Raw genomic sequence first — 24,906 nt, forward strand, 5'->3', positions numbered from 1 at the left:
AGCTTGCACATATCGGAGGAAGGCTCGATGGCTCAGTGTGCTGTTGGGCAGGATTGCAGTCAGAACTTGCCCTTTAGCCAGGACAATCGCCTGAACTTCGGGTTTGGGGATGATTTTTCCATGCCTGCGCATGCGCTGCATGCCAATTGCGGCCGAAATCCTCGTACCCACCGTCTGTCAAAGACACTGGGTCCGCACAGGGTGCAAGTTCTAATGCACATAATGTTTGCGATGCAACCGAGACGTTCAATGCCAGTCATGCTTTTAAATGCGAATTGTACCCTTGTAGAGACTACCTATGTACCTACCTACATCTAGATACATAAAAATCAATCTGAGCTCCGATCGAGTGCCCAATAAAATCGCGGGGAGCTAAACTTTATCTCATTATTGCCCCCTCCCCAACCTCTCGGTGAGCTGAACTCTCTCCCTTTTCTGATCTTTCCACTCTTCTTGTTGCCATCCATTTTTGCATATTTTTGGCATATTCTACGCGACATGGGACATTGGAAGAATTTCTTTACCGCCGATCCTGGTAGGACCCGGCACCGCGTCGAGGTGGAACGTCGTCGGCGTACGTCATTTCCAGACACCCCCTGTGGAAGACTGCTAACAGGTCCTAGTGTTACCTGCCTATGCTGCCGATCAGTCTGACGCCTCTGATGCTTCAAAGGAAATTGCTAAGGTTGCTCTTCGTTTGAAATATCAAATCGAGCAGGTTGTCTCCTGCGAGGTAGAGGATAGTGCCTTAACCAACCCAAACAGCCGTATCATCACGGACAATGTAGTTGAGACTGCCAAGCAAGCCGGTGGGGACGACTACAAAGCATGCGTTGTTTATTGTCTTCTGGTTTGTCTGCGATGGTTCAAGATTCAATCCTCCGTCGAGCTTTGGGATTCCGATCTCCATGGGGTTCGGGCTCTGGCTTGCGAGGTCATTGCCAAGCGCATGTAATACCCCCCTTTGGCATTTCAGCTTCTCTGCGATTTACTAACTTGAACAGCATCGAATCCGAGCAGAACCAGGATTACGTCATGAGGGATATTTTACTCAAGCGATACTCTATCTTCAGTGAGGGGGTAGAGACTGATCCTGCCAATGTCATTGAACGAGCGGTAGATCTCCATGCCTTGAGGATCATCAGCTCTGCCCCGTACCAGAAATGTATCCAGTACCTGTGGAAGGGTTGGATCTGTCAGGAAGAGGGCAACCCAACTAACTTTGTCGAATACAGCGAGAAGTCTAACACCGGATATTGGGTTCATTTCCATCCTGATCGGATGCGGACTCCTCTGTATCAGAATGTCTGCCAAATTTTGTTCTCCTTGATTTACCTTGCGGTTTATACGGCAGTTATTAATACCGTGAACCCAAGCGGTGACGTGGATGTGGTTGAGGCCATTCTTTACGGTATGACTCTTGCGTTCATCTGCGACGAAGGGATCAAGTTTTGGAAGGTTGGATGGAATTACCTCGAATTCTGGAATGCTTTCAACTCAACCCTCTACACCATCCTGACGGTATCCCTTATCTTGCGCTTTATTGCCTTGGCACACTCATCGTCTACCCACAATGAACAAAGGCAGCTATACAACGAGCTGAGCTACAACTTCCTGGCTTTTGCGGGCCCTATGTTCTGGATGCGCATGATGCTATATCTTGACTCGTTCCGCTTCTTCGGTGCTATGTTTGTGGTTCTTCGAGTCATGATGAAGGAGAGTTTGATATTCTTTGCTCTTCTATTTGTGGTTCTGGCTGGTTTCTTCCAGGCCTTTGTCGGCATGGCCCAGGTGGATGCCGATATTCCCGTTCACCGAAACATTCTCCAGGGAATGGTAAACAGTATCATGCAGAGTCCTGAATTTGACACTTTCCAGGATTTTGCATTTCCGTTTGGCATCATCCTCTACTATGTTTTCAACTTCATTGTCATGACTGGTAAGTTTGCGTTCGACTTGTTAAGGGTGATGTTAACAATTATCAGTTCTGTTAAATATTCTCATTGCCTTGTACAACAGCGCATATGAAGATATCTCCGGCAATGCCACGGACGAATACATGGCCATCTTCGCGCAGAAAACCATGCAGTTCGTCCGCGCCCCTGATGAAAATGTCTTCATCCCGCGTACGTATCTACTCAATCTCGATGGTACACACGTGTGGCTAACTCTCTCTGGATCCTAGCGTTCAATCTCGTCGAGATTGTGTTCCTGATAGCCCCATTCGAATGGTGGCTTCCTCGGGAGACCTACGCCAGACTGAATGAACTTGTAATGGGCGTTATCTATTCGCCGCTGCTTATCGTTGCAGCCTGGGTTGAGACCCGCCAGGCACACCGGATTCGATGGAATCGCCGCCATGGCGAAGAAGACGATGACTGTGCTCAGGAATGGGAGCATGTGGCTAAGGAGGTCAACTTTGATCTTGATGATACCTGGAAAGAGCACGTGGTAGAGACTACACCGGATATCAAAGTTGATAGTTGCACATATGAACTCAGAGAGCTGAAGGAGCAGGTTAGGATGTTGACGGAGACGGTGAAGGGATTGAGTCAGGAGCTAGCGGACAAGAAGGTGGGTGAGACAAGCTAGGAAGTGCACATGAGCAAGGCACTCATGTTATATATATCGGCACGCTACATAGATCAAGCAAACAACAGCGCGTTGACATTAGGACATACTATATACTAATATATTGAGAGTCGATCCGTTATTGCGTCTTTGTGAATAAGGAGTTTTTCCACATGTGCAAACCCTATACCTAAACATTATGTGTTCAAGACCCCAAAAAAAGGCATAAAAATAGCATCGTTACCATATTAACTAGACGACGACCAAAAAGAAAAGAGCAAAAAAGAAATCTCAGGTTTTGGTTTTAGGAATAGCCGAACGCGGGGGTCGAACCCGCAGCCTTAAGATTAAGAGTCTTACGCTCTACCGATTGAGCTAGCCCGGCCGGGCTGTTGAAGAGAGGACCGATAAAGTGTTTTATAAGGCTGAAGCGGTCGGGAACTGGCTGACATAATGCTAGCACGTCGAGCGGCGAATCCTCTGGAACCAAAATTGTAAGGTGGAAGGTGGCTTCATCTACGAATCTGGGCCCTTCCTCGATTGGATCCTATCATTGCTTTCCGGCTTCGTATGAGTCTTTAATTTCCTGGTTGTTTGACTCTGACCTCGGTCACTAGATTGCCACAATGTGCGTTACCAGAACCTCCCCCGGATTCATTGCGGCAGCAGCTAACAGTATACAGGGCAAAGCTCGTGGACGACCCTCAGATCCATACTGCCTCGTTGCATAACCCGATCCCTTGGCAACTGCATACATACGTTTGGCCTTTCCTGATTATCTGGCCCGTGTTCTTCGCCTTCTACCTCTCCCCCGAGCGTTATGATACCTACATTCAGGGACAGGAATGGACCTTCGTGTTCGCGGGGTCTATCATCACAATCCAGTCGCTCTTTTGGTTGATGACCAAGTGGAACATTGATATCAACACCCTGTTCACTACCACTCGAGCCAAGTCCATCGACACTGCCCGGCTTATCAAAGTGGTTCCCATCACTAACGCTGGCTCTGCCGAGATCTGCAAATTGATTAATGAGAACACCGGTGCGAAGAAGACCCTTTCATTCCTCTTCCAGAAGCGCCGCTTCCTGTTTTATCCCGAGACGCGCACCTTTGCACCCCTGTCTTACGTCCTTGACGCCGAACCAAAGCCGGCCCTCGAGACTTTCCAGCTGAGCGAGGGCTTCACGTCGAAGGCCGAGATTGACCGCGTCTACCACCACTATGGCGATAACACCTTCGATATCCCCGTTCCCAGTTTCGTTGAGCTCTTCCAGGAGCACGCTGTCGCGCCGTTCTTCGTCTTCCAGATTTTCTGTGTTGGATTGTGGATGTTGGATGAATACTGGTACTACTCGCTATTCACGCTGTTCATGCTCGTTATGTTTGAGAGCACCGTTGTGTGGCAGCGCCAGAGGACCTTGAGCGAGTTCCGTGGAATGAGCATCAAGCCTTACGATGTCTGGGTATACCGTGAACGCAAATGGCAAGAGATCACCAGTGATAAGCTTCTTCCCGGTGATCTCATGTCAGTGAACCGCACCAAGGAGGACAGCGGCGTTGCCTGCGATATCCTTCTGGTTGAAGGCAGTGTCATTGTGAACGAGGCTATGCTTTCTGGCGAGAGCACACCTCTTCTGAAAGACTCCGTCCAGCTCCGTCCCGGCGGTGACTTGATTGAGCCGGATGGATTGGATAAGCTCTCGTTTGTGCATGGAGGTACCAAGGTCCTGCAAGTTACTCACCCTAATCTGACTGCCGACGCGAGTTTGAAGAACTTGTCCAGCAACGTTACTATGCCCCGGACAATGGCGCTTTGGGTGTGGTTGTTAAGACCGGTTTCGAAACCAGCCAGGGTAGCCTCGTCCGGACTATGATCTACTCAACTGAACGTGTCTCTGCCAACAACGTTGAAGCTTTGCTGTTCATCCTCTTCCTCCTGATTTTCGCAATTGCCGCTTCGTGGTACGTGTGGCAAGAGGGTGTGATTCGGGACCGCAAACGCTCCAAGCTTCTGCTCGACTGTGTCCTCATCATCACCAGTGTTGTTCCTCCCGAATTGCCCATGGAACTAAGCTTGGCCGTCAACACTAGTCTTGCTGCTTTGAGCAAGTATGCCATTTTCTGCACTGAGCCTTTCCGTATCCCCTTCGCTGGTCGCGTTGACATTGCTTGCTTCGACAAAACCGGCACTCTGACTGGAGAGGATCTTGTCGTTGATGGTATTGCTGGACTTACTTTGGGTCAGGCTGATTCGAAGGTCGAAGCCGATGGTGCTCACACTGAATTGACCAATTCCTCTGCTGTTGGACCCAACACCACTCTCGTTCTCGCCAGTGCTCATGCCTTGGTGAAGCTGGATGAGGGTGAGGTCATCGGAGATCCCATGGAGAAGGCTACATTGGAATGGCTTGGCTGGACTCTGGGCAAGAACGATACTCTGTCTTCCAAGGGCAACGCTCCCGTTATCTCTGGCCGCAACGTCGAGTCTGTTCATATCAAGAGAAGATTCCAGTTCTCCTCAGCCCTGAAACGCCAGAGTACTATCGCAACCGTTACGTCCAATGACCGCAAGACTTCCAAGAAGATCAAGTCCACATTTGTGGGTGTCAAGGGTGCCCCCGAGACCATCAATACTATGTTGGTCAACACGCCTCCCAACTACGAGGAAACTTACAAGCACTTCACCCGCAATGGTGCTCGTGTGCTTGCTCTTGCGTACAAATACCTTTCATCTGAATCCGAGCTTTCCCAGGGCCGGGTCAACAACTACGTCCGCGAAGAGGTTGAATCCGAACTGATTTTTGCCGGTTTCCTTGTCCTACAGTGCCCTTTGAAGGATGATGCCGTCAAGGCTGTCCGTATGCTGAATGAAAGCAGCCACCGTGTTGTGATGATCACTGGTGATAACCCGTTGACCGCTGTCCATGTCGCACGCAAGGTTGAGATTGTTGACCGAGAGGTCCTTATCCTTGATGCCCCTGAACATGACAATTCTGGAACTAGGATTGTCTGGCGTACCGTCGACGATAAGCTCAATGTCGACGTCGACCCCACTAAGCCCCTCGACCCGGAGATCCTGAAGACCAAGGACATCTGTATCACTGGATATGCCCTGGCAAAGTTCAAGGGCCAGAAGGCTCTCCCTGATCTGCTCCGTCACACCTGGGTTTATGCTCGTGTGTCTCCCAAGCAAAAGGAAGACATTCTTCTTGGTCTTAAGGACGCCGGATACACCACTCTGATGTGCGGTGATGGCACCAACGATGTTGGCGCTCTGAAGCAGGCTCATGTCGGTGTCGCGCTTCTGAACGGCTCGCAAGAGGATCTAACCAAGATCGCTGAACACTACCGGACCACCAAGATGAAGGAGCTGTACGAGAAGCAGGTCGGAATGATGCAAAGATTCAACCAGCCCGCTCCTCCAGTCCCTGTTCAGATCGCTCACCTGTATCCCCCGGTCCTTCCAACCCGCACTACCAGAAAGCCATGGAGCGAGAGTCGCAGCGCAAGGGTGCTGCGATCACCGCTGCTGGCGGAACCCCCGAAGCTATCCCAACTATCACATCTCCTGGCGCCCAGGCCTTGCAGCAATCGAACTTGACTCCCCAGCAGCAGAAACAGCAGCAGGCCCAGGCTGCCGCAGCTGGCCTTGCAGACAAGCTCACATCTTCTATGATGGAACAGGAACTGGATGACGGCGAACCTCCCACTATCAAGTTGGGTGATGCATCCGTCGCTGCTCCCTTTACCAGCAAGTTGGCCAATGTTATTGCTATCCCGAATATTATTCGTCAAGGCCGTTGCACCCTGGTTGCGACTATTCAGATGTACAAGATTCTTGCTTTGAACTGCTTGATCAGCGCCTACAGTCTGAGTGTCATCTACCTGGACGGTATCAAGTTCGGTGATGGACAGGTCACTATCAGCGGTATGCTGATGAGCGTCTGCTTCCTTTCTATTTCCCGCGCCAAGGTATGGCGACCTTTTCCATGATTGACGAAATGCTTTGCTAACGTTTCATTGTGTACAGTCTGTCGAGGGTCTGTCTAAGGAGCGCCCGCAGCCGAATATCTTCAACGTCTACATCATTGGATCTGTTCTTGGACAGTTTGCCATCCACATTGTGACCCTGGTCTACCTCTCCAACTATGTCTATAAGCACGAGCCGTACGTTTTGAGAACCCGCTCCTGATTTGTCCCACTTTATCGCTAACACAACCGATAGGAGAGATTCCGATATTGATCTCGAGGGCGAGTTTGAGCCTTCCCTCCTGAACAGTGCCATCTACCTCCTCCAGCTGATCCAGCAAATCTCCACCTTCTCGATCAATTACCAAGGTCGTCCCTTCCGCGAGTCAATCCGTGAGAACAAGGGCATGTACTGGGGTCTCATTGCCGCGTCGGGTGTCGCATTCTCTTGCGCCACTGAATTCATTCCCGAGTTGAATGAGAAGCTCCGCCTCGTTCCCTTCACCAATGAGTTCAAGGTGACTCTGACCGTGCTGATGATCTTCGACTACGGTGGCTGCTGGGTGATTGAGAACGTCCTCAAGCACCTGTTCAGTGACTTCCGTCCCAAGGACATTGCCATTCGTCGTGCCGACCAGCTCAAGCGCGAGGTGGACCGTAAATTGCAAGAGCAAGTTGAGGCCGAGGCTCAGAAGGAGCAAAGAAAGATTTAGGTGGTTTGAAGATTTGTATCTGTAAACATAGAGAGGGGTTTGTTGGATTTTAGAAATGTTCATGTGGTGCATGGCATTTAATCCATGTTTTTGCTTTTATCGAAACGATCTACAATATAGCAAGTACAAATGTTTTCATTTTTGGTTTCAATGGCTACTGTTACTGTAGGCACTAAGAATCTGGCTGGATATTACCCCTGGCCCAATTGCTAGCGAGTCACTACAACATAGAGTAATATGTATCTCTTATAACGTCGATCGTCTTTTTAAAAGGCTCGGGTAGTCCCGAAATGATCGACCGTTCTCTGTTAGTCTGTCAATCTTTGTCTTGTTGGGAACTATGCAGCCTACACATGGAAATGAACCTGGGAGAGTTACAACCACCATGTTTCAGCCAAGGAGGAATGAACCGCATATTCAGCATAATGGAATAATATGTACTAGGGCGGGTATCCGGCACCGAAATGAGAATATCTGGGGATGTGGACTTAGGGCTGAAAGAGATTAAGCCAAGAACATAGCCTTAATTAGGTCTCTTGAGGATATAACCCCGAGGTCTCGGACCTTCAATCTAGTGGTTTAGCTCGCTTTGACTAGCCCTACAGCCAAGGACGAAACGATGTTTGCCCCATTTTATGGGGACTTTGTTAGTTTTTTTTTTCCCCTGAAAAAGTGTCTATATAGTGGTGATAATCTCTCCTCCATATTCTCTGCCTCTTGTATCCTCACAATTTTACGTCAACATGTACGCCTCGAATAATCAGTTGTATCTGGGATGCCTCCTAGCCCTGCAGGCTTGTACTGCGGCCGTGGGCGCCGCAGCCACGTCAGGCACCTTAGAAATTGACTTAGTCTTCCCACGCAACAAGACATATGCGCCCTCTGCACTCATGCCTGCTGTCCTTGCCATTCAAAACCCCGCTCTCGCTTCATCCCTCAACCTGGACCTATACTACATGATTTCGCCGGTTGGCAATTACAACAACAGTGTGCCAACGTTTCTCAACTTGAATTGGGCCAACATCTCGGACAGCGACCCTTACTTCGTATACAATAGTACCGATCTTAACACCGAGGGTACATGGGAGCTTCACTGGTTCCTGGGCAACGGGCATTGCCGGGATACCGATGACGGGATATTCTATGTTATGAGCAACACCACGATTGACAGCATCATTTTCACCACCAAGAACGGTTCCCCGGAGCCGGACCTCGCTACTGCTACCGAGGGAGACACCTGTGCTAAGGAAATTGGCATGTGGAGCGTCGAGAATACATTGAAATCGACGAGCGAGAGCTGGGGCCATGACACTTGCGCGGTCCTTTCGAAGCACTCGCCCACATCTGCTTCGGACCCTTGTAGCGTCAAGCTAAATTCCACCGCTGCCTCGAGTATCTCGGCCGCTCTAACCGCCGCTGCATGTGCTGCCCCGAATTCGACTGTAAGCTGCGAGGCTGATGAGAATGCAGCGGGAGTAGTGCAAATTTCCGGGGGAATGGCATGGCTAATGGCGGTCTTCGGTGGGCTCACTTACATTCTCGCATGATTATCTCTTCTAATTATCTCGCATTGCTTCTGTTTGTATATATCTATGTACTTCAACCTATCCATTCTTTGTATAATCAAGCTTTCTATCTAGGTCGAGGATAAAAGCATATCTCAAGACGGGCACCCTTAATACGTACAAAATACTTACATCGATGACTGACATCACGATAAATAAATAGATAATAGATAGTCTCGCTATCAAAGTAGAATAAACTACTACGAAACTACTAAGCAATATCTAAATTACTAAGTTCTTCGACCTGATGCCTTCTAGAGGATGGGTTATACGGCATTGCGATCAGTCGCAGTGGAGACATCTAGTGCCCCCCACATCCTATGGGGTTATAGTCGTGTCAATATACCCAATTGGTACTAACACATGGATCCGGATGGAGACAGTATACTACGCGAGAGAAAATGGATAAAGGTTGGGATGGGCAGCTTAATAGCACTGTTGAGGCGTATACAGTGCTTGATTTTAATTCGAATCCATACCATATGAAGAGAGGATCCTTGCCTACATATGTATGCACATGTATGTTGTATGTATGCATGTAGACAAGTCATAGCGTGACGGCAACATCGGAAGGGCCCAAGCACAGTATAATCGGCCCTATAAATCTCAACCGGGCCGACAAATAACAAGATAAGCGTGAAGATAGAAAGCCTCATAAAAGAACATTTCTCCTCCAATTGCCTGTCTTAGCGTAATCCCCCCAATTAGTATATCGTAGACGGTTCTCCCCGCAAAGAAGCCGAGCTCAGGTTCTCCGACCCGGTCAGGCCCCACAGTCATCGCGCAGACCTTCTCGATCAGGAAATACACACAGAACATCTATCTTATCACCATGTCTGGTTACTCCGGGGTTATGACAAAAAGTATGGGGTATGATCGGGGAACCCCAGATGTCGTTTATAAGTTAGGCCCCCTTGCTGAGCATCATCTGAGCTTGTCAAAATCATTCGGATTTCCCAGTTGCCACTCTTACAGCCATGTCGGAAGACGAGATACAGAAAGTATTCCAGGGCACACCAAGTGAAGATGCCCGTCTGGAGAATTTGGGATATGAGCAGGGTTAGTCTGTCGGGAGAGAGTCTTTTATATGAGTACTAACCAGCGCAGAGCTCAAACGCTCTTTCGGTCTGATGGGAATGATTGGGTTTAGTTTCAGTGTTGTGACCTCGTGAGTATCATTCAAAATATAGACGAATTTCCACTAATAGTTTTCTAGATGGACAGCATTGAGTGGTGTTTTCATCGTCGGAGTCACGTCTGGCGGCCCTCCGGTTATGGTTTTCAGTTTCATCGGCGTTAGTCTGCTGACTTTGGCTGTCGCAATTCCCATGGCAGAGATGTGTTCTATGTATCCGGTAGCAGGTGGTCAATATTCCTGGGTTGCAGCACTCGCTCCACCAAAAATCGCCCGAGGTCTTTCATACGTGACAGGATGGTTTATGCTAATCGGTATGCTTGTATCGAAACACGCTATAAACATCTACTAACCTGGAATAGGCCTCCTGGCTATGGGTGCTACCAATAATTCCATTGCTTCCAACTTCGTCTTGGGAATGGCGAACCTTGTCTTCCCCGGATTCGAGATTCAAAGATGGCACACAGTGCTGGTGGCTTACCTGGTTGCATTCCTTTCCACCGCTGTCAACCTCTGGGGCTCGCATTTCTTGCATAAGATCTCTAAAGCAATTCTGATCTGGAACGTCTCATCATTTGTTATAGTTACCGCCACAATCCTCGCCATGAATGATCACAAGCAGCCCGCCTCTTTCGTTTTCCAGGATTTCCAAAACGGAACCGGATTTGGCACTGGAATGGCTGCCATTATCGGTGTTCTCCAGGCTTGCTTTGGCATGTGTTGCTACGATGCTCCTTCCCACATGACGGAAGAAATGAAGTCTGCTTCCAAAGAGGCACCCAAGGCGATTATCCTCGCTGTTGTTTTGGGTGCTATAACTGGGTTTGCGTTCCTCGTCACACTTTGCTTCTGCATTGGCGATATTGAAGCGACTGCCAACACAAGCACCGGTGTCCCCGTGATTCAAATCATTTACGACTCAACTGGAAGCAAGGCAGCCACTTGCGTGCTGTCAAGCTTGATCTCGGTGATTGTGATTGTCGCAGGAAACAACATCCTAGCCGAAGGATCGCGCGCAGTCTACGCCTTCGCCAGAGACAATGGTCTCCCCTTCTCGAAGTTCTTCAGCAAGGTGGACCGCAAGACACATGTTCCTGTCAATGCCGTTCTCCTCACCCTTGTGGTGCAGCTGGCGCTCGATGCCATCGAATTCGGTACCACTACTGGCTTTCAGACCGTCATTGCCATCTCAACCGAAGGCTTCTGTAAGTTTCATTCACTGCATTTGATGGTACCTTTACTGATAACCCTTTCAGACTTGTCATACGCAATGGCCCTTGTCAGCCGCCTCGCTGGATACTATACGGGCCACGTGGTGAAGCTCGATGGACCATACTCATTCTCCGTGCCGGTATCCATCGCCCTTAACATTATCGGACTTCTGTTCCTTCTCTTCGCAGCGATCACCTTCAATTTCCCTAGCGAGTATCCCGTTACCCATGAATCAATGAACTACACCAGCGCAGCTATTGGTGTCATTGCTCTCATTAGCATTGTTACTTGGATCACGACAGGACGCAAGCACTTCTCGGGACCGGGTGCAGTGAGCTTCTTGAGCGGTGAGAATACCGCAGCTCAAAATGTGAGAAGGGCCGCGGTGCATGTGGACGAGAAGCAGACTTGATCTATTGTTTAGCAAATTACTGTATACCGTATATACTTAAAAGACTATCTCGCTAGCAGGTGACTTCAGGACTAGAATTGTGCTCTAGTGCTTAGTCCGTGTTACTATTCTTATATTTTTAGAAGGTTATAACTCCAAGTAAATATATATATATATATATATATATGTATATAGGAAGTTCTCCGCGGTGTCAGCTTTTTTAGAGCTCGGAGTTGTCCCCGACCGTACGTACCCGACAATCCCCACTATGATCACATTTGCTTCTTGTCAACAATACTCATCTCTTTTCTCAAAAACTATCTAATTACACCAGTTAACTATGCTAGGTACTAAATTATTTGTGAAGTACATAGTCAGATTGGGAACAGCTCTGAAATTGTAATTTTGGGCTGACAATACCCAAATGCGCCTTATTCACTGCTCTTTGTTTCACTTAGCTGTACTGGACACAGCCCTGGAAGGGGTTACCTGTAGGGACAGATAAAATGATAAATCCCACCCCTTACAGCGAATGGCCTATTTCCTGTTCTTATCTCCCATCTCTCCTCTTCTTCTATTTCTTCCACACAAATTTGACCAACATGACTTCAGTGATTAATTACACCCCCCGTTCTACAGAAACCGCTTACCAGATCGCATGTGGAGTGATTCACCTCCTTAAAAAATCAGGCGAGACACTCGCCGTTTCCGAGTCACTTACTGGCGGCGGACTCATGGGTACTATCACGTCTGTTGAAGGATGCAGTTCTGTTTTCCGTGGCGGGGTCGTGTCATATGCAACACCAATCAAACAACATCTCCTTCAAGTCGATGGCGACCTGATCGCTGAGCATGGCGTTATCCACGCTGACGTCGCCGCCCAAATGGCTATCGGAGCCCGGAACATTACCACCCAACATGACATGACTCCAACTTCCTGGGGCATTGGGACAACGGGGAGTGGCTGGCCCTGATTCTCAGGATGGGAAGCCGGTAGGAACGGTCTTCATTGGCATAGCCTCTTTGAGTGGAGGCAAAGGGTTTGGGCCGTTCCATTTCCCAGGTTCGGGCGAGAGGGTTCGGGAAGCCACTATTGTTGAAGCGCTGTATCTGCTTCGTCAAGAAGTGGTCAAGGCAAGACAGGGGGGTTCTCTGTGAATTTGAAGCACTATCAACGTTAAGTGCGCAACCAGCAAATGGGTTTAGGGAAAATATGGGATATGTACTGCTTTAAACAAATGTTATGTGACAGCTAGACAGCGGATGAAGGTTTCCAAGTCATATGTTGTCGATTATACAGTGATAAATAAGAGAAGCTTCTCTCGTTGTTTCCTTCTCCGACTTAGTGGTAACAGTGAGAATCAACAAGAAGTAAAAACGACTGAAAACAGGCCGAATCAAAATGTTGAGACGCTGATGCAGTGTGATAGCCAGTTGTATATACTGGCGACAACACGAGTGTGATCGAACCGCATACGGCCAAGGACACTAGTCTTGCTGGTAGGTCGCGACAATGAAGTTAAGAGTCTCGACTTCAAGAATTTGGACCAGCGTGCCATGATATTCTCTAAAGAGAATAGTGTTGGATGCGGAGCAACAGGTGGATTTTATATAGCGCGCGGCTAAGACAAATCACATGATGCTAATGTTGTGATGGAAAGGGAGGGTTTAATCTAGCTAGTCTATACAACTATTGGCCCTTTATTGACTAGAAGTCAAAGTCAAGCTGACTCGATTGCCAAGGTATGTAATTACAGAGAACATGGATTTCCGGGTCAAAGTGGGACAGCACCAGGATTGTGGATAAGGATACTAGGTACCATCAGGGCTATAGATTCCTCTCTGATTGCCTAGGGACTTAGCATCAGGAAGGAAATGTACGTAAAACAGCATCTCGGAAACTTTCGAGTTGCGGGTTTCGGCCTTTTATGCTTTTATAGAGCTCGGAGGTTTCTCCGAAGGCACAATCCCCACTATGATCTCATTGCTTCTTGTCAACATCGTTGAATTCTTTCTTCCCATACTCCCAAGATCAGTTCAGCAATATGGCGAAGCTTACTCTCCAGTCAAAGCATCGACTACAGTCGGGACATGAGATCCCAGTCATAGGATATGGGGTGAGTTACCCCGCAAACGCATATACATGTATGAACTTCAACTTCAAAAGCTGACATTGTACGGAATATAGGTGTATATGATGTACGTTCGAATCATTACCTCATCCCGAATCGCCTAACCAAACAACAGTCCCTCATCCGCGACCGAGAAGGCTAGTCTCGAAGCTCTGAACGTGGGATTTCGTCATGTACGTGTCCCGACAAAGATGACAGGACCACACTAAACAAGGATGTTCAGATCGACTCCGCGATCATGTATAGAAACGAGAAGCCCTGCGGAAAGGCAATCCTGAATTCCAATCTGGATCGATCGCAGATCTTCTTGACGACCAAGATCCCGCCAGGATCAATGGGCTACGAGTCTACCAAACGAGCTATTAATTCGAGTTTGCGAGAAGCAGCCCAGGAATACTTTGACCTGTAAGTCCCTACGTGATCCAGCAATGTATATCCTTTATGGAACTGGACTACGATCTAACTGCTGGAACTGACCAACAGTATCCTAATCCATGCCCCCTACGGCGGTAAAGAAGCCCGTCTGGGTTCCTGGGATGCACTAGTCGAAGCCCAGAAAGCAGGAAAAGTGAAATCCATCGGTGTATCTAACTACGGCATCCACCACCTCGAAGAACTGGAGGCTTACATCCAGGGTGGTGGGGGTGGTCAGATCGATGTCGGTCAGTATGAGCTGCACCCGTGGCTGGATCATTCGGATATCGTGGAGTGGCTGCAGAAGAGGAATATTATTGTTGAGGCGTATTCGCCTCTTGCGCATGGGACTCGGTTGACGGAGCCTGTGTTGCTGTCCATCGGTCACAAGTATGGGAAGACGCCGGCGCAGGTTATGATTCGGTGGAGTTTGCAGATGGTAAGTAGCATAAATTCGATTCAGGTAGAGGATATAGATGCTAATAGTCTTAGGGATTTGTGCCTCTGCCCAAGTCTGTGACGCCGAAGCGCATTCGGGAGAATGCCGAGGTCTTTGACTTTGAGTTGTCGGATGAGGATATGAAGCGGCTTGATACAGGAGAGTATTCTCCCACGGACTGGGATCCGACAGTTGATATGGATTGAGTGTAGATGGTTGAAGCTTAGATGGGGTTAAGTTGTAGAGTAGAGGAACCTGGAGGAATGTTGGATTTGTCAGGCCAAGAGGGGCTCCGCGGGGTGAACTTGCGACTTTCAACTTCAACTTTCGAGACTGTCGGACTTCGATCTTCGCCTTCTTCCTTCTTGCGATTTAGATTTCAATACCTCTATCTCTAAAATCTCGCTTATTCCTCCATCATGAAGTTGATTCTATCCAGTTCGTAAGTGGTGTGATATTCGATGCGCCGAGAAGCAAGTCACTCAACCCTTACAGGAATATTATGCAAGCCGGACGGCAATCCGTCATTCGCCAGCCTGTGACCCAGAAATCAAATGTTGAGCTAATCAACTCGCTTCGATCGAACTTCCTTGCCTCGCAACAGATCGAAACAGCATTGGCCAACGGCACCGACACGAATGGTAAATCAGCCGTATCGCACCCGCCCTCATGGACCCTACAGACCGCAGATGGCCTCTATATCCCCGCGATCGACTTCTCGCAGCCCGGCCTGTCAGAGGAGCGCGACCAATACGATATCACAGTGAAGCTATTCTACCTACCGGGAATCCCGGTATCAAGGCGGTGCGCACACACCAGAGAGGCAATTGATCTAGTATTGAAGGAGCTACACGTGAAGTCTATCGATCTATTGATCGTCTCGTTCCCGGGGATCCTGTTCGACGCAGACGACGACAGCGAGGAAGAAGACAACGAGATGAGCAACGGTGAACCGGACGACTTCGACAGCATGGTGCAGACATGGCAGGTGCTGGAGTCACTGCACGACCAGGGCGTGATCGCCCAGCTGGGCGTCGCTGAGTTCGGCAGCGAACGCTTGGCCCGGTTCCTGCCGCGTACCAAGGTCAAGCCCTCGGTGGATCAGATCAATCTTAAGGATTGCTGTGTCGTTCCTAAACATTTGATTCTCTATGCGAAACAAGAGCAGATCCAACTCCTCACCCATAACGATTGCCATGATATTCTTCCTGTCGGCACGACGCGGGAATTGCTCGGTCCCACGGAGAAGAGTGGTGCGGGCATCCTGGCTTCGTCCCCCGAGGCTAACGACGGCATCCAGGGAGATGTCGAGCCGCAGTGGGTGGTCAAGTACACGGCAGTCGTCAAGGATCGCGGAGTAGTCGAGAACAAGGGGTATTTTGCGTCGGCTGATGTCGGCACATGCGTCAAGGACCGGTCATGAATGATTTTCTTTTCTTCTTTGCGTCGTCAATAAGGATATCTGTCGTAACAAGCGTGGCGTTTCTTTTTTTTGCTTTAAATTCGATCATAGCTGGTGTGGAGGGCAGTTGCATCCATCTCTAAAACCAAACGAGACTGGCTTAACCAAGCATGCTTCTCTTCCGCCCTCTCATGCGCACATCCTCAAGTCTCTTCAGCGCAGAAACAGCCCCCTTGTAGCTATCCCGGTAACCCAGAATCAGCTCCTCGAACATAGGCTCCGAGCGCGGATGCGTGCTCCCAATCGCCCGCTCCAACACATACAAATCCACCGCCCGGTCCTCATCCTGGTTACTCTGCGACGCAAGACCGAAATCAATCAACACGACATCCCCCTCCATAGAAGGCGAGCCAGTGCCATCAACAGCATCACTTGCACCCGCAGACGGCCGCAGCATGAGATTACTCGTCGTCAAGTCTCCATGCACAACACCAGCCTTGTGCAGGACACCAATGGTCGAGCCCATTTTCCTCAGCAAGCCGCGCACACGCGCCTCTTCGTTTTCGATCTGCGACGAATCCAGTGAGCCCTGGTTCTGCTTCATCCAAGCTTCCCACTGCTCGAGAACTACCCGCATCACAGGCCCGTCAATCCATTCCATCATTAGCCAGGCGCCGCCCCACCCGCCTTCTGTGCCGCCGTGTCCCTCCCAGTCCAGGGCTAGGACGGCTGGAACGCTGACGCCCTCCCGTATGAGTTTCGCGAGGCATCGTGCTTCTGAGGTTATGCGTTGACGGGTAAGTCGGCGGTCGAGAATTGGATGCCGGCAGGGTTTTGATGGGCGGATCTTGAGCGCGGCGGGGATGGAGGGGTTGAGGGAGATGGTTTTGTAGAGGTGGGCTTCGGCGCCTTGGGTGAGGAGGGTTGGTGGTGGGGTGGTATTATTGAAGGGGGAGGGGAGAGGTGGGGGTTTGTATTCTTCCATTGTGAGAGAGCTGGAGAGTTGGAGAGCTGTAGAGGTTGAAAAGTGGGAAGGGATGAGGTGAAGAGGAAAAAGTTGTGGGGCGGATCTCGGAGTATAGCCATACCTAAGTAGGTAACCAGCTATTATTTCGATGTTTATAGGACTATGCTGATATATATGTTAAATATGTTAATAGTTTAATAAATATCAGATGGAAGCAGACTGAAGCATGCAATTAAATAATTCGAAATCGTCAATAGTATCTCATAATTATGTGGACGCATGAGGTCACAAACCCCTATATGTATACCCCTTTCCTCAATATCTCCATATTAACAATTAAATGAAATCAGATGAAGATCCGGGCGAACATTAGCCAACCGACATGTACCCTGATACATCCTCTCAAGAGTCGACGCCATAACCTCTAGATCAGTAGACTCCGCCGACCAATGCTTCAGCGTTCGAATCGACAGCCTCACCAAAGCAGTCCAATTCGCCGGTAAACACACCTGCCACGTGCTGGGATCCCGACAAGCCTCGAGCTGATATAAGACAGCTCCGAGGATGTGGACAGCACAAGCGAAGCTGGCCCGCACGACGTTCCAGATCCACTCGTGTCGGAACTGATACCAGTAGCTTGGTATTAGAGTGACGCAGTTGTCAATGGCCTTTTGGGCTAGGTGGAACACTTCTGCCCACATTTGGTTGTTCTTCCTGATGAATGTTGGCATTCCCTGGAAGTGCATTGCCAGGTAGAATGCTGGTCGGTAGATCCTCTCCAGTGCCATGTGGTACCGTCCGCGGAAGAAGAACCTCAGATCTGGGTTGTCTTTTTGGGTTTGGTCTTTTTGGGATTGGATCCCGGCTAGCGAGATTTGGTACCTTTTGGAAGAGTTAGCAAGGCCGGGGACATTTCATTGTCATTGTTCGGGGAACTCGGGGCTTGTGGCTCGTACCATGACGTTACAACACGCTCCGCGTCCATTGTTTTCCTTAGGAGGTCGGGGATATCTTTGGTCCAGCCTTTCTCCCCTTGACGCCACATGTCAGACACTATGTCATTAGTGGTCCGGCGGTTGCAGATCGACCCGATGTAGAATTTCCAGCCTTTCTCTTCTTCGGTGCCATCCAGTTCAAGACCTGGCCTGACTGCGAAATCTTGATCTTCATCCATTTGGTCATAAGAGGAAAGGGATCTGCGAGAGAATTTAGGGAATGGGTCTGAATAGCCTAGACTTTCAAGACCACTGCTCCAGAGAGGGAGTTCGCTCTGCATTTCACTGTGGACAATGCTTAGTTGAGTTGCTTTATAAAAATCCCCGTGGGAAAGACCTACTGTTCCGCTTGGATACAGGACCAATACAGTCTAGACTCCAGGTTATGGTAGTTGTCATCAGCGGTCCACTGCTCTCTACACAGCGACCGCAAACGAACTTCTAATCTGCAAGACGCCTGCTGGTAACAGAACCAAGCCTGCAGAGGTCGTATGGCATGTCTGTGATAGCTTCCAGCAAGAAGAGAAGCACTGAATGTCTGTTGGAGATGTGTGCAAGAAACCGAATCTCTGCTTTGCCGCGTGGAAATATGTCTCGGCCAAATCGAGATTGGCGTCTGACAAGGGTGGTGCTTGGAGTCCATCGAGATTCGCTGGCATGTCCTCCGCCAGGGGAACAAACTTCGATGATGTGCAGGAAGCTAAGGCGCACGCTAGCAACTACCGACATGATTAGTTCAAGTGGGACTTCCCAAAAAGGAGTTGACATACCACTTGACACGAAGGGCCATCCCATCCAAGACCCTGGACGGTCACCTCCTTGGCATAACGATCTAGATTGTCTAGATCAACTATTGGGTTTCTTCGATGGCATAGCAGGAAATACTTCCTACAAAGTCTAGGGATCTCATCGACAAAGCTTCCGATCCCCACCTGCCGGGGTGCCTGCATACTGCGGGGCTGGTTATCCAGTGAGTCGAGTAGAAAGGATCGGATATGCTTTTCGGCTTCGGTAATGACCTTGTTGTAAATAGGCCATCGGAGCATGTTCTCCCCGGAGCTAGCCATGTACAGGATTCGGGGATCATTATCGACTCCCCGATCATCGATACTGGCAGTGCTGGTACTAGGTGGATTGCTCCCGGGCAAGGAATCAGCTACGGGGCTAGGATTCTGCATAGCCAACTCAAAGAATCCTTCTTTGAGTGAGCGAGTCGAGCTGTTGGAGCCTTCGGATTTGAAATTCTCCAACAAACCGGCGATATGATTCAGTCGTTGGAGCACCTCATGGTTCGACGGGTTCCCCGGGTCAAACCCGGCTCTAAGAATAAGGTCAATGCTTAGTGGGTTATTCCTCTTCACGAGATGATGTTATCTTACTGGTTCTGGTGTGGCGATGTTTCGGGATAGTTGCACTCCATCCCTGCACGGCACAGTAGCTACAGGTCGGTCTGGCATTGTCACATCGTGTCTTGCGCAGCCGACAGGTCTGACAGGCTGTCGGGGCTCGGGTTCGGATCTCACGCTTCCTAGCGAGTCTTGGGTTGCCAAATTCCATGTTCACCAAGCAAAATCCAGGGTTTTCGGGGAGGCCGGGAGATAGATGAGGGGAGGTGTAAAAGATTAAGTGCGACCCACGGATATTCAGTTAGAAAGCAATACTTGGAGAGATGGTCCACTGCCCACTAAGAAACAAAGAAAACATTCCACCGAGTACGGATGTGGCGTGACCAGATAAGGCAATGGGGGTAACAAAGAACTGTCGAGGCGATGTGATGACCAAAGGCTAACACCCATGACTGCCTCAGGGGTTTCACGATGCTGATTGGAGGACGATTCACTCCCTGGTCACTCGGGACATGGGGTCTTCTTGGGGGATTGGGGGGATTGGGGGGATTCGATGTCTTTGTCCTTTCCCCAATGAAGAGCTCCCCGACCCTTTCTCTCTGACTCTAAAGGACCATAGGAATCTCGTATTTCTGGAATTTCTCTTTTCGGTTGCCTGCAGGTGATGGTAAAAAAAAAGAAAAAAAGGAAATGTTTGTGATATCCCCGAAAGTATTTGGAATTCCAAGTACTGGAGTACGGGAGTATGTACCTATAGTAGGGTGAGAATCCGGGACATTCCGTGGGGGATGCGGACTTCTTGTACTTTGTGTAAAAAAAGAATATTTGAATATAACCTGAAGAGAAGCTTGTCCCTGGATCTTTCTACAGTCGTGTTGGAAATTAGCTTCACGTCCGTACACACCCCGATTTTAATATTTTTGGGATTGTGATAGGTTCAATGTTGGGATGGTGATGATATACGGGGAAAACGCGGGGAGTATCGGACTTCAGTTATATAGCCCTAAATAATCCCATCCCCCTATAACATAAATCCCCCGTGAACAATGTCAAAGAATAAAATGAAATCACATCGTCAATGAAATTCACCCGCTCAGGTAAGTACATATACAAAGCCTTGTCCACAAGGAAATTCTTAACGCCGAAATTAATGCACAGTGTCACAGAGTCACAGTCACCTCATCGGACCTTTCTCTTAGGTCTCCTCGTCAAAGGCGCTTCACAATGTTCCGTCCAAGCATCTTCAAAGACCGTCTTTCGTGGGCCAATCTGACCTTGGTAGAAGTTCAGCTTACGCACAACCTCCATAGCACCTGTACCCAGTGACACCGTCTTGCCCATGATGATACACTCCGACACACCCTCAATGAGATCGGTGCGACCAAGACCACCGGCGTCGAAGAGGTGATCCGCAGTTTTCTCGAACGAAGCAAGCTGAAGCACCGAGTCACGCATCTTAGCCAAACCGAAACGTGTAATACCGAGCACTTCACCCTTGTAGGTCATCACATCGGCCAGAAGTTGCATGTGACGAGGATCGATGTCCATGTCCTTCATGACTTCGCTGATTTCGACGACGATCGTGCTTCGAGCGGCTTCAATACCTAGAACTTCTCGCGCCTCCATAATGTTGTTGGTCCTGGTGTGGAGACCGTCCACACCCATCGTAGTCATACACTCTCTCAAACCGTAACCTTCCACAAGCAAAGTGTTCGTGGTCGAGGTCTCATCCGTGCGAATGATAGCTCGGGTGGCACGTGGATGACCCAGGATTTGGATGTGGGGAAGAATACGCTTCAAATGCTTCAAGCGGAGGAAGGGATCAATGCTCGTAGCGGCAATCTCTGTCTTAGAAAGGGATGCCTTGCTGGCCGGATCAAGATCCATGTGGACCTTGATTGAGCCTTGCTTGCACGAGAATTTGAGATCGCTTCCCTTGAAGCGCTTGTTGGTTTTGATCGCTTCGACGATCTGTGGCGTTGTGATCTCCAGCGCCAGATCCTCGATCGTTTTCCAGTTCAGAACAACCTTCAAGTAGGCATCATCGGGGGACCAAACCTCCGTGATGGAATGAATGACATCTTGGAGGAAAGTCTTTTCAATGCGTCCTTTCACAATACGAGCAGCGATAGTGCTTCCTCTGTTGACCAGTTCGCAAGCCACGACGGGGGTACTGATCTCTTTTGAGGCGTTGATGATTTCCTTGATACGAGGTACACCTTGAGTAATACTCATTCCGGCGACACCAGCGAAATGGAAAGTTTTCAGGGTCATTTGTGTTCCTGGCTCACCAATGGACTGGGCACCAACGGCACCCACAGCATGGCCGGGCTCGACCTGAGCTCTCTTGTACTTCAACAGACACGCAGTGATGAAAGCCCTCAGGGTGGTCTCTGTCAGCTTGCCTGTATGATCCAAGCCCTTACGGCTCCGCTGGTCAGATGGGTCGATATCGCCACCTCGAGAGATCAATTTGTCGGCTCTGTTTTGCACATATTCCTGGATCGAGTCAAGGAAGTCACGGGCACTCTCGAACTGATCGATGCCATGATCACTGCGGTCCATGTATGCCAGGTCATTTCCGAGTAAGTCCTTGCGGTTTAGCTTCGCACGCTCCTTTGAAAGCATCTGTTCGCAGACTTCCATAATTTCCACAGGCAACAAACTTCGCTCGTCGTTGTTGTATGTAGTAGATTCTGAGTGAATAAATGTTCGATCGAAGTGGACGGGTTTGGCTTTACCCTCCATATCCACGGGATCCAACTTATCGTCACCGTACTGGAACTGAACGATGGCAGCAGATGAGTTACGGACCGTGTCATCATACATCGATGACAAATCTTCGAGGGACTTCATCAGACGACGAGACATGTAACCAGTCTCGGCGGTCTTGACAGCTGTATCGACCAGACCTTCACGACCGGACATAGCGTGGAAAATGAACTCGGGCGGTTGCAGCCCAGAGAAGAAACTGTTGCGAACGAAACCTTTCGACGGAGGCTGTCGTGCATTCTTCGGGAAATGCGGCAGGGTACGATCCTGGAAACCATCCTGTACACGCTGACCACCGATAATTTGCTGACCGACAAGGGCAACCATCTGGGACACGTTGATACTAGAACCCTTGGATCCAGAAGTGGCCATGATAAGGGGCGAGTTGTACTTGCTCAGCTGCCTAATACACTCGTCACCAGCTTGTTGACGGACCTTACTGAGAATACCAGAGATCTGGTTCTCCATGGTTTGCAATTCGTCACATCCAGGATACTTCTCCAGAGTGCCCGCCTTGTACTTAGCAATGACTTCGTCACACTGCGAGTACGCTGCCTCAACAAGATCGTTTTTGGACTGAACGAGCTCTGCACTAGGATAGACATCTCCGATACCAATTGAAAAGCCGATGTTGGTGAACCATCGGGCGGACAGTTTTGATAGACGGTTCATGCCCTCGGCTGCTGCCGGCGGGCCAAAATCTCTGAGCATAATGTAGAAAACATTGTCTTTCTTTCCAGAACCAATCGTAGACTTGTCCATCACACCGCACATGACCTCCGAGTTACGGATGACTAGCCAGCCATCATTGGGGTCCAGGTCCTTAGGACGACCATCCTTGGGCATCTTGAACTCACGGCATGCGGCGTCCAGGTTCACCATAACGGGATCATCTTTGTTGGGGCGCATAAGAATGTTGAAGACTTGTTTTCCAGTCCACATCATCTGGGGTTTCAAGATTGACGGCGGTGGAAGATCGAATCTTGTTTCAGGGCCAAGCATATAGAGACAGATCTGCGTGAAGGAGGCACGGTCATAGAAGTTGTCTTTGCTGCTCAGCACGTAGGCGGCACTAATGAAATCCTGAATGGCAGAAATGATGGGTTCTCCGTTTTTGGGTGTGGCCAAGTTGTTCTTCACACCCATTAGCTCCATTGCCTCCGCTCTGGCTTCCTCGGTCTGCGGCACGTGAAGGTTCATCTCATCTCCGTCGAAATCTGCGTTGTAAGGATTGCAGACACACTCGTTCAGTCGGAAAGTCCTATGGGGTCGAATTTTGGCAAAGTGAGATAGAATACTAAGCTTGTGCAGGGAAGGCTGTCGATTGAACAGCACAATGTCGCCGTCTTCGAGATGACGCTCAACCAGGTCGCCTTCTTGCAGCTGATCAGCCATCCGCTGAGTGTTACTGTACTTCAACATCTGTCTGAATCCGGTTCCTTTCTTGACAATCAAATTCGCTCCGGGCCATTTGTTGCTACCATTGCAAATCCGTTGCTGCAGTTTTTCCTTGTTGTATCTGGTCACTAGTTCGGGATAAGTCATGTTCTTTGCCACCAGCTCCGGAACAGCGACCTCATCAACTCGCAAATTTGGATCTGGAGAAATGACAGTTCGTCCAGAGAAATCAACACGTTTTCCTGACAGATTTCCACGGAAACGACCTTGCTTTCCCTTCAAGCGTTGGACGAAGCCTCGGATGGGTTTTCCGAGGTCGGCTTTGTTGAGCCCAGGAACATCGCTGTTGATGTAGACAGCAATTTGAAGCTGCATGTAGTCCCAGCACTCCATGATTGTCTGAACAGGAGCACCCTTAAGCAGAGCATTCTTAAGATTGATATTGCTCTGCACAATGTCACCTAGCTTGGCTGTCAAGTCATCTTCTGTAGATGCACCATCTTGTCCCACTGAAGGTCGAATGCACACCGGTGGAGCTGGGATGAATTGCCACAGGAACATCTCCGGACGAGCCTCCTTTGGATTCATGCCAATCAATTCACAGTCAGAGTCGGACATTTTCTTGAATAGCTTGAGAACGCGAAGAGGGTTCATGTCATCCTGCGCCTTTTTAAAGTGTTTTTCGACTTCCGGGTTTGCGCCTCTTGCCTCGAGGAAGGAGTTATCAAAGACATCCTTGCTGATTGGCGTTTGCTTTTTGACGGAAACCGAGACGTTGAATGCACGGAATTTGTCGTGGGTAATCTTCAGAGCACTTGTTCCGGTCTTCTTCACGACACCGTTGATCGCTCCACAGTATGTACATTCACGGGTTTTCCGACACCGTTCGTTGACCCGTTTTGCGATCTGCGTCCGGCGTAGGTTATCCAGGCCCGGTCGGCGCATCTCGCGAAGATAGGTACGGCGCTCCGCCTCGGGGAGCAGAATATTCGAACATTCCTTGCAAATTTCCTGAAGGATCGAGATGACGCGCTTGAAATAACCGACATGGAAAGACGGTAGGACCAATCTCACATGGCCGAAATGACCATTGCAGTCTTTCAGGTTGTTTCCACATGTTGCGCAAGAATCAGTTTTGTTCGAGATACCCATGCGCGGGTCGAGAGGTCCATTGGAAACCACCGTTCGGGTCTGATCCAAGTCGAAAAACTTTCGGTCAGAAACTTCTACCACTGCTTGGCCGACAATGTCATCGTTGGTTCTGGAAACATAAATCTTCATTAGCGATCAAGTCTGCGACAAACGCTTGTGGCAAGCACAGAGTGAACTGCGTACAAGACACCAAATTTCAGTTCCTTGATCACTTTGGGAACGCTGTCAATAACCTGGGCCTTGCCCAGGTCTACCTGCGCGCCCTCTGGAGGCTGCATGGCCGTCGTCAAATGCGGAGCATGGCAGGGTGACTCAAGGCGATGCGATCGGCT

The 24,906-nt window shown here is 49.4% G+C and overlaps 10 protein-coding genes across 10 annotated transcripts; 6 read left to right on the plus strand and 4 right to left on the minus strand.

Annotated features, from left to right (window-relative positions):
- Nucleotides 1-498: 498 nt before the first annotated feature.
- Nucleotides 499-7,254, plus strand: yvc1 (putative potassium ion channel Yvc1; the record flags this gene model as incomplete). The annotated part of the gene is made up of 12 exons (XM_057298503.1): nt 499-574; nt 624-951; nt 1,005-1,939; nt 1,986-2,126; nt 2,186-2,574; nt 3,032-3,139; nt 3,189-3,199; nt 3,255-4,288; nt 4,345-5,944; nt 5,998-6,544; nt 6,603-6,739; nt 6,798-7,254. 12 exons carry the CDS (start codon nt 499-501, stop codon nt 7,252-7,254), a joined length of 5,763 nt encoding a protein of 1,920 aa, XP_057146385.1.
- Nucleotides 7,255-7,997: 743 nt separating this feature from the next.
- N7519_011731 (uncharacterized protein) lies at nt 7,998-8,801 on the plus strand (the record flags this gene model as incomplete). The annotated part of the gene is made up of 1 exon (XM_057298504.1): nt 7,998-8,801. The coding sequence occupies one exon, from the start codon at nt 7,998-8,000 to the stop codon at nt 8,799-8,801; it is 804 nt and encodes a 267-aa protein (XP_057146386.1).
- Nucleotides 8,802-9,796: 995 nt separating this feature from the next.
- On the plus strand, nt 9,797-11,578 carry N7519_011732 (putative GABA permease; the record flags this gene model as incomplete). The annotated part of the gene is made up of 5 exons (XM_057298505.1): nt 9,797-9,878; nt 9,927-9,987; nt 10,036-10,268; nt 10,317-11,159; nt 11,211-11,578. The coding sequence occupies 5 exons, from the start codon at nt 9,797-9,799 to the stop codon at nt 11,576-11,578; spliced, it is 1,587 nt and encodes a 528-aa protein (XP_057146387.1).
- A 581-nt stretch (nt 11,579-12,159) lies between these two features.
- N7519_011733 (CinA family protein) lies at nt 12,160-12,531 on the plus strand (the record flags this gene model as incomplete). Its single annotated transcript, XM_057298506.1, has 1 exon — nt 12,160-12,531. One exon carries the CDS (start codon nt 12,160-12,162, stop codon nt 12,529-12,531), a length of 372 nt encoding a protein of 123 aa, XP_057146388.1.
- A 1,071-nt stretch (nt 12,532-13,602) lies between these two features.
- On the plus strand, nt 13,603-14,748 carry N7519_011734 (aldo/keto reductase family protein; the record flags this gene model as incomplete). Its single annotated transcript, XM_057298507.1, has 6 exons — nt 13,603-13,674; nt 13,746-13,756; nt 13,805-13,862; nt 13,913-14,094; nt 14,173-14,542; nt 14,596-14,748. The coding sequence occupies 6 exons, from the start codon at nt 13,603-13,605 to the stop codon at nt 14,746-14,748; spliced, it is 846 nt and encodes a 281-aa protein (XP_057146389.1).
- A 213-nt stretch (nt 14,749-14,961) lies between these two features.
- Nucleotides 14,962-15,965, plus strand: N7519_011735 (putative gamma-cysteine synthetase regulatory subunit; the record flags this gene model as incomplete). Its single annotated transcript, XM_057298508.1, has 2 exons — nt 14,962-14,984; nt 15,038-15,965. 2 exons carry the CDS (start codon nt 14,962-14,964, stop codon nt 15,963-15,965), a joined length of 951 nt encoding a protein of 316 aa, XP_057146390.1.
- A 139-nt stretch (nt 15,966-16,104) lies between these two features.
- Nucleotides 16,105-16,929, minus strand: bud32 (serine/threonine protein kinase BUD32; the record flags this gene model as incomplete). Its single annotated transcript, XM_057298509.1, has 1 exon — nt 16,105-16,929. The coding sequence occupies one exon, from the start codon at nt 16,927-16,929 to the stop codon at nt 16,105-16,107; it is 825 nt and encodes a 274-aa protein (XP_057146391.1).
- A 311-nt stretch (nt 16,930-17,240) lies between these two features.
- N7519_011737 (fungal specific transcription factor domain-containing protein) lies at nt 17,241-18,085 on the minus strand (the record flags this gene model as incomplete). The annotated part of the gene is made up of 2 exons (XM_057298510.1): nt 17,241-17,793; nt 17,868-18,085. The coding sequence occupies 2 exons, from the start codon at nt 18,083-18,085 to the stop codon at nt 17,241-17,243; spliced, it is 771 nt and encodes a 256-aa protein (XP_057146392.1).
- A 237-nt stretch (nt 18,086-18,322) lies between these two features.
- On the minus strand, nt 18,323-19,326 carry N7519_011738 (uncharacterized protein; the record flags this gene model as incomplete). Its single annotated transcript, XM_057298511.1, has 3 exons — nt 18,323-18,625; nt 18,677-19,226; nt 19,286-19,326. 3 exons carry the CDS (start codon nt 19,324-19,326, stop codon nt 18,323-18,325), a joined length of 894 nt encoding a protein of 297 aa, XP_057146393.1.
- A 1,105-nt stretch (nt 19,327-20,431) lies between these two features.
- Nucleotides 20,432-24,852, minus strand: N7519_011739 (DNA-directed RNA polymerase III core subunit RPO31; the record flags this gene model as incomplete). The annotated part of the gene is made up of 2 exons (XM_057298512.1): nt 20,432-24,683; nt 24,758-24,852. 2 exons carry the CDS (start codon nt 24,850-24,852, stop codon nt 20,432-20,434), a joined length of 4,347 nt encoding a protein of 1,448 aa, XP_057146394.1.
- Between the last annotated feature and the right edge of the window lie 54 nt (nt 24,853-24,906).

The sequence above is a fragment of the Penicillium mononematosum genome (genome assembly GCF_028829835.1).
Source record: "Penicillium mononematosum strain IBT 11891 chromosome Unknown utg000005l:1.0-9366267.0:1.0-9372171.0, whole genome shotgun sequence".
Taxonomy (NCBI): domain Eukaryota; kingdom Fungi; phylum Ascomycota; class Eurotiomycetes; order Eurotiales; family Aspergillaceae; genus Penicillium; species Penicillium mononematosum.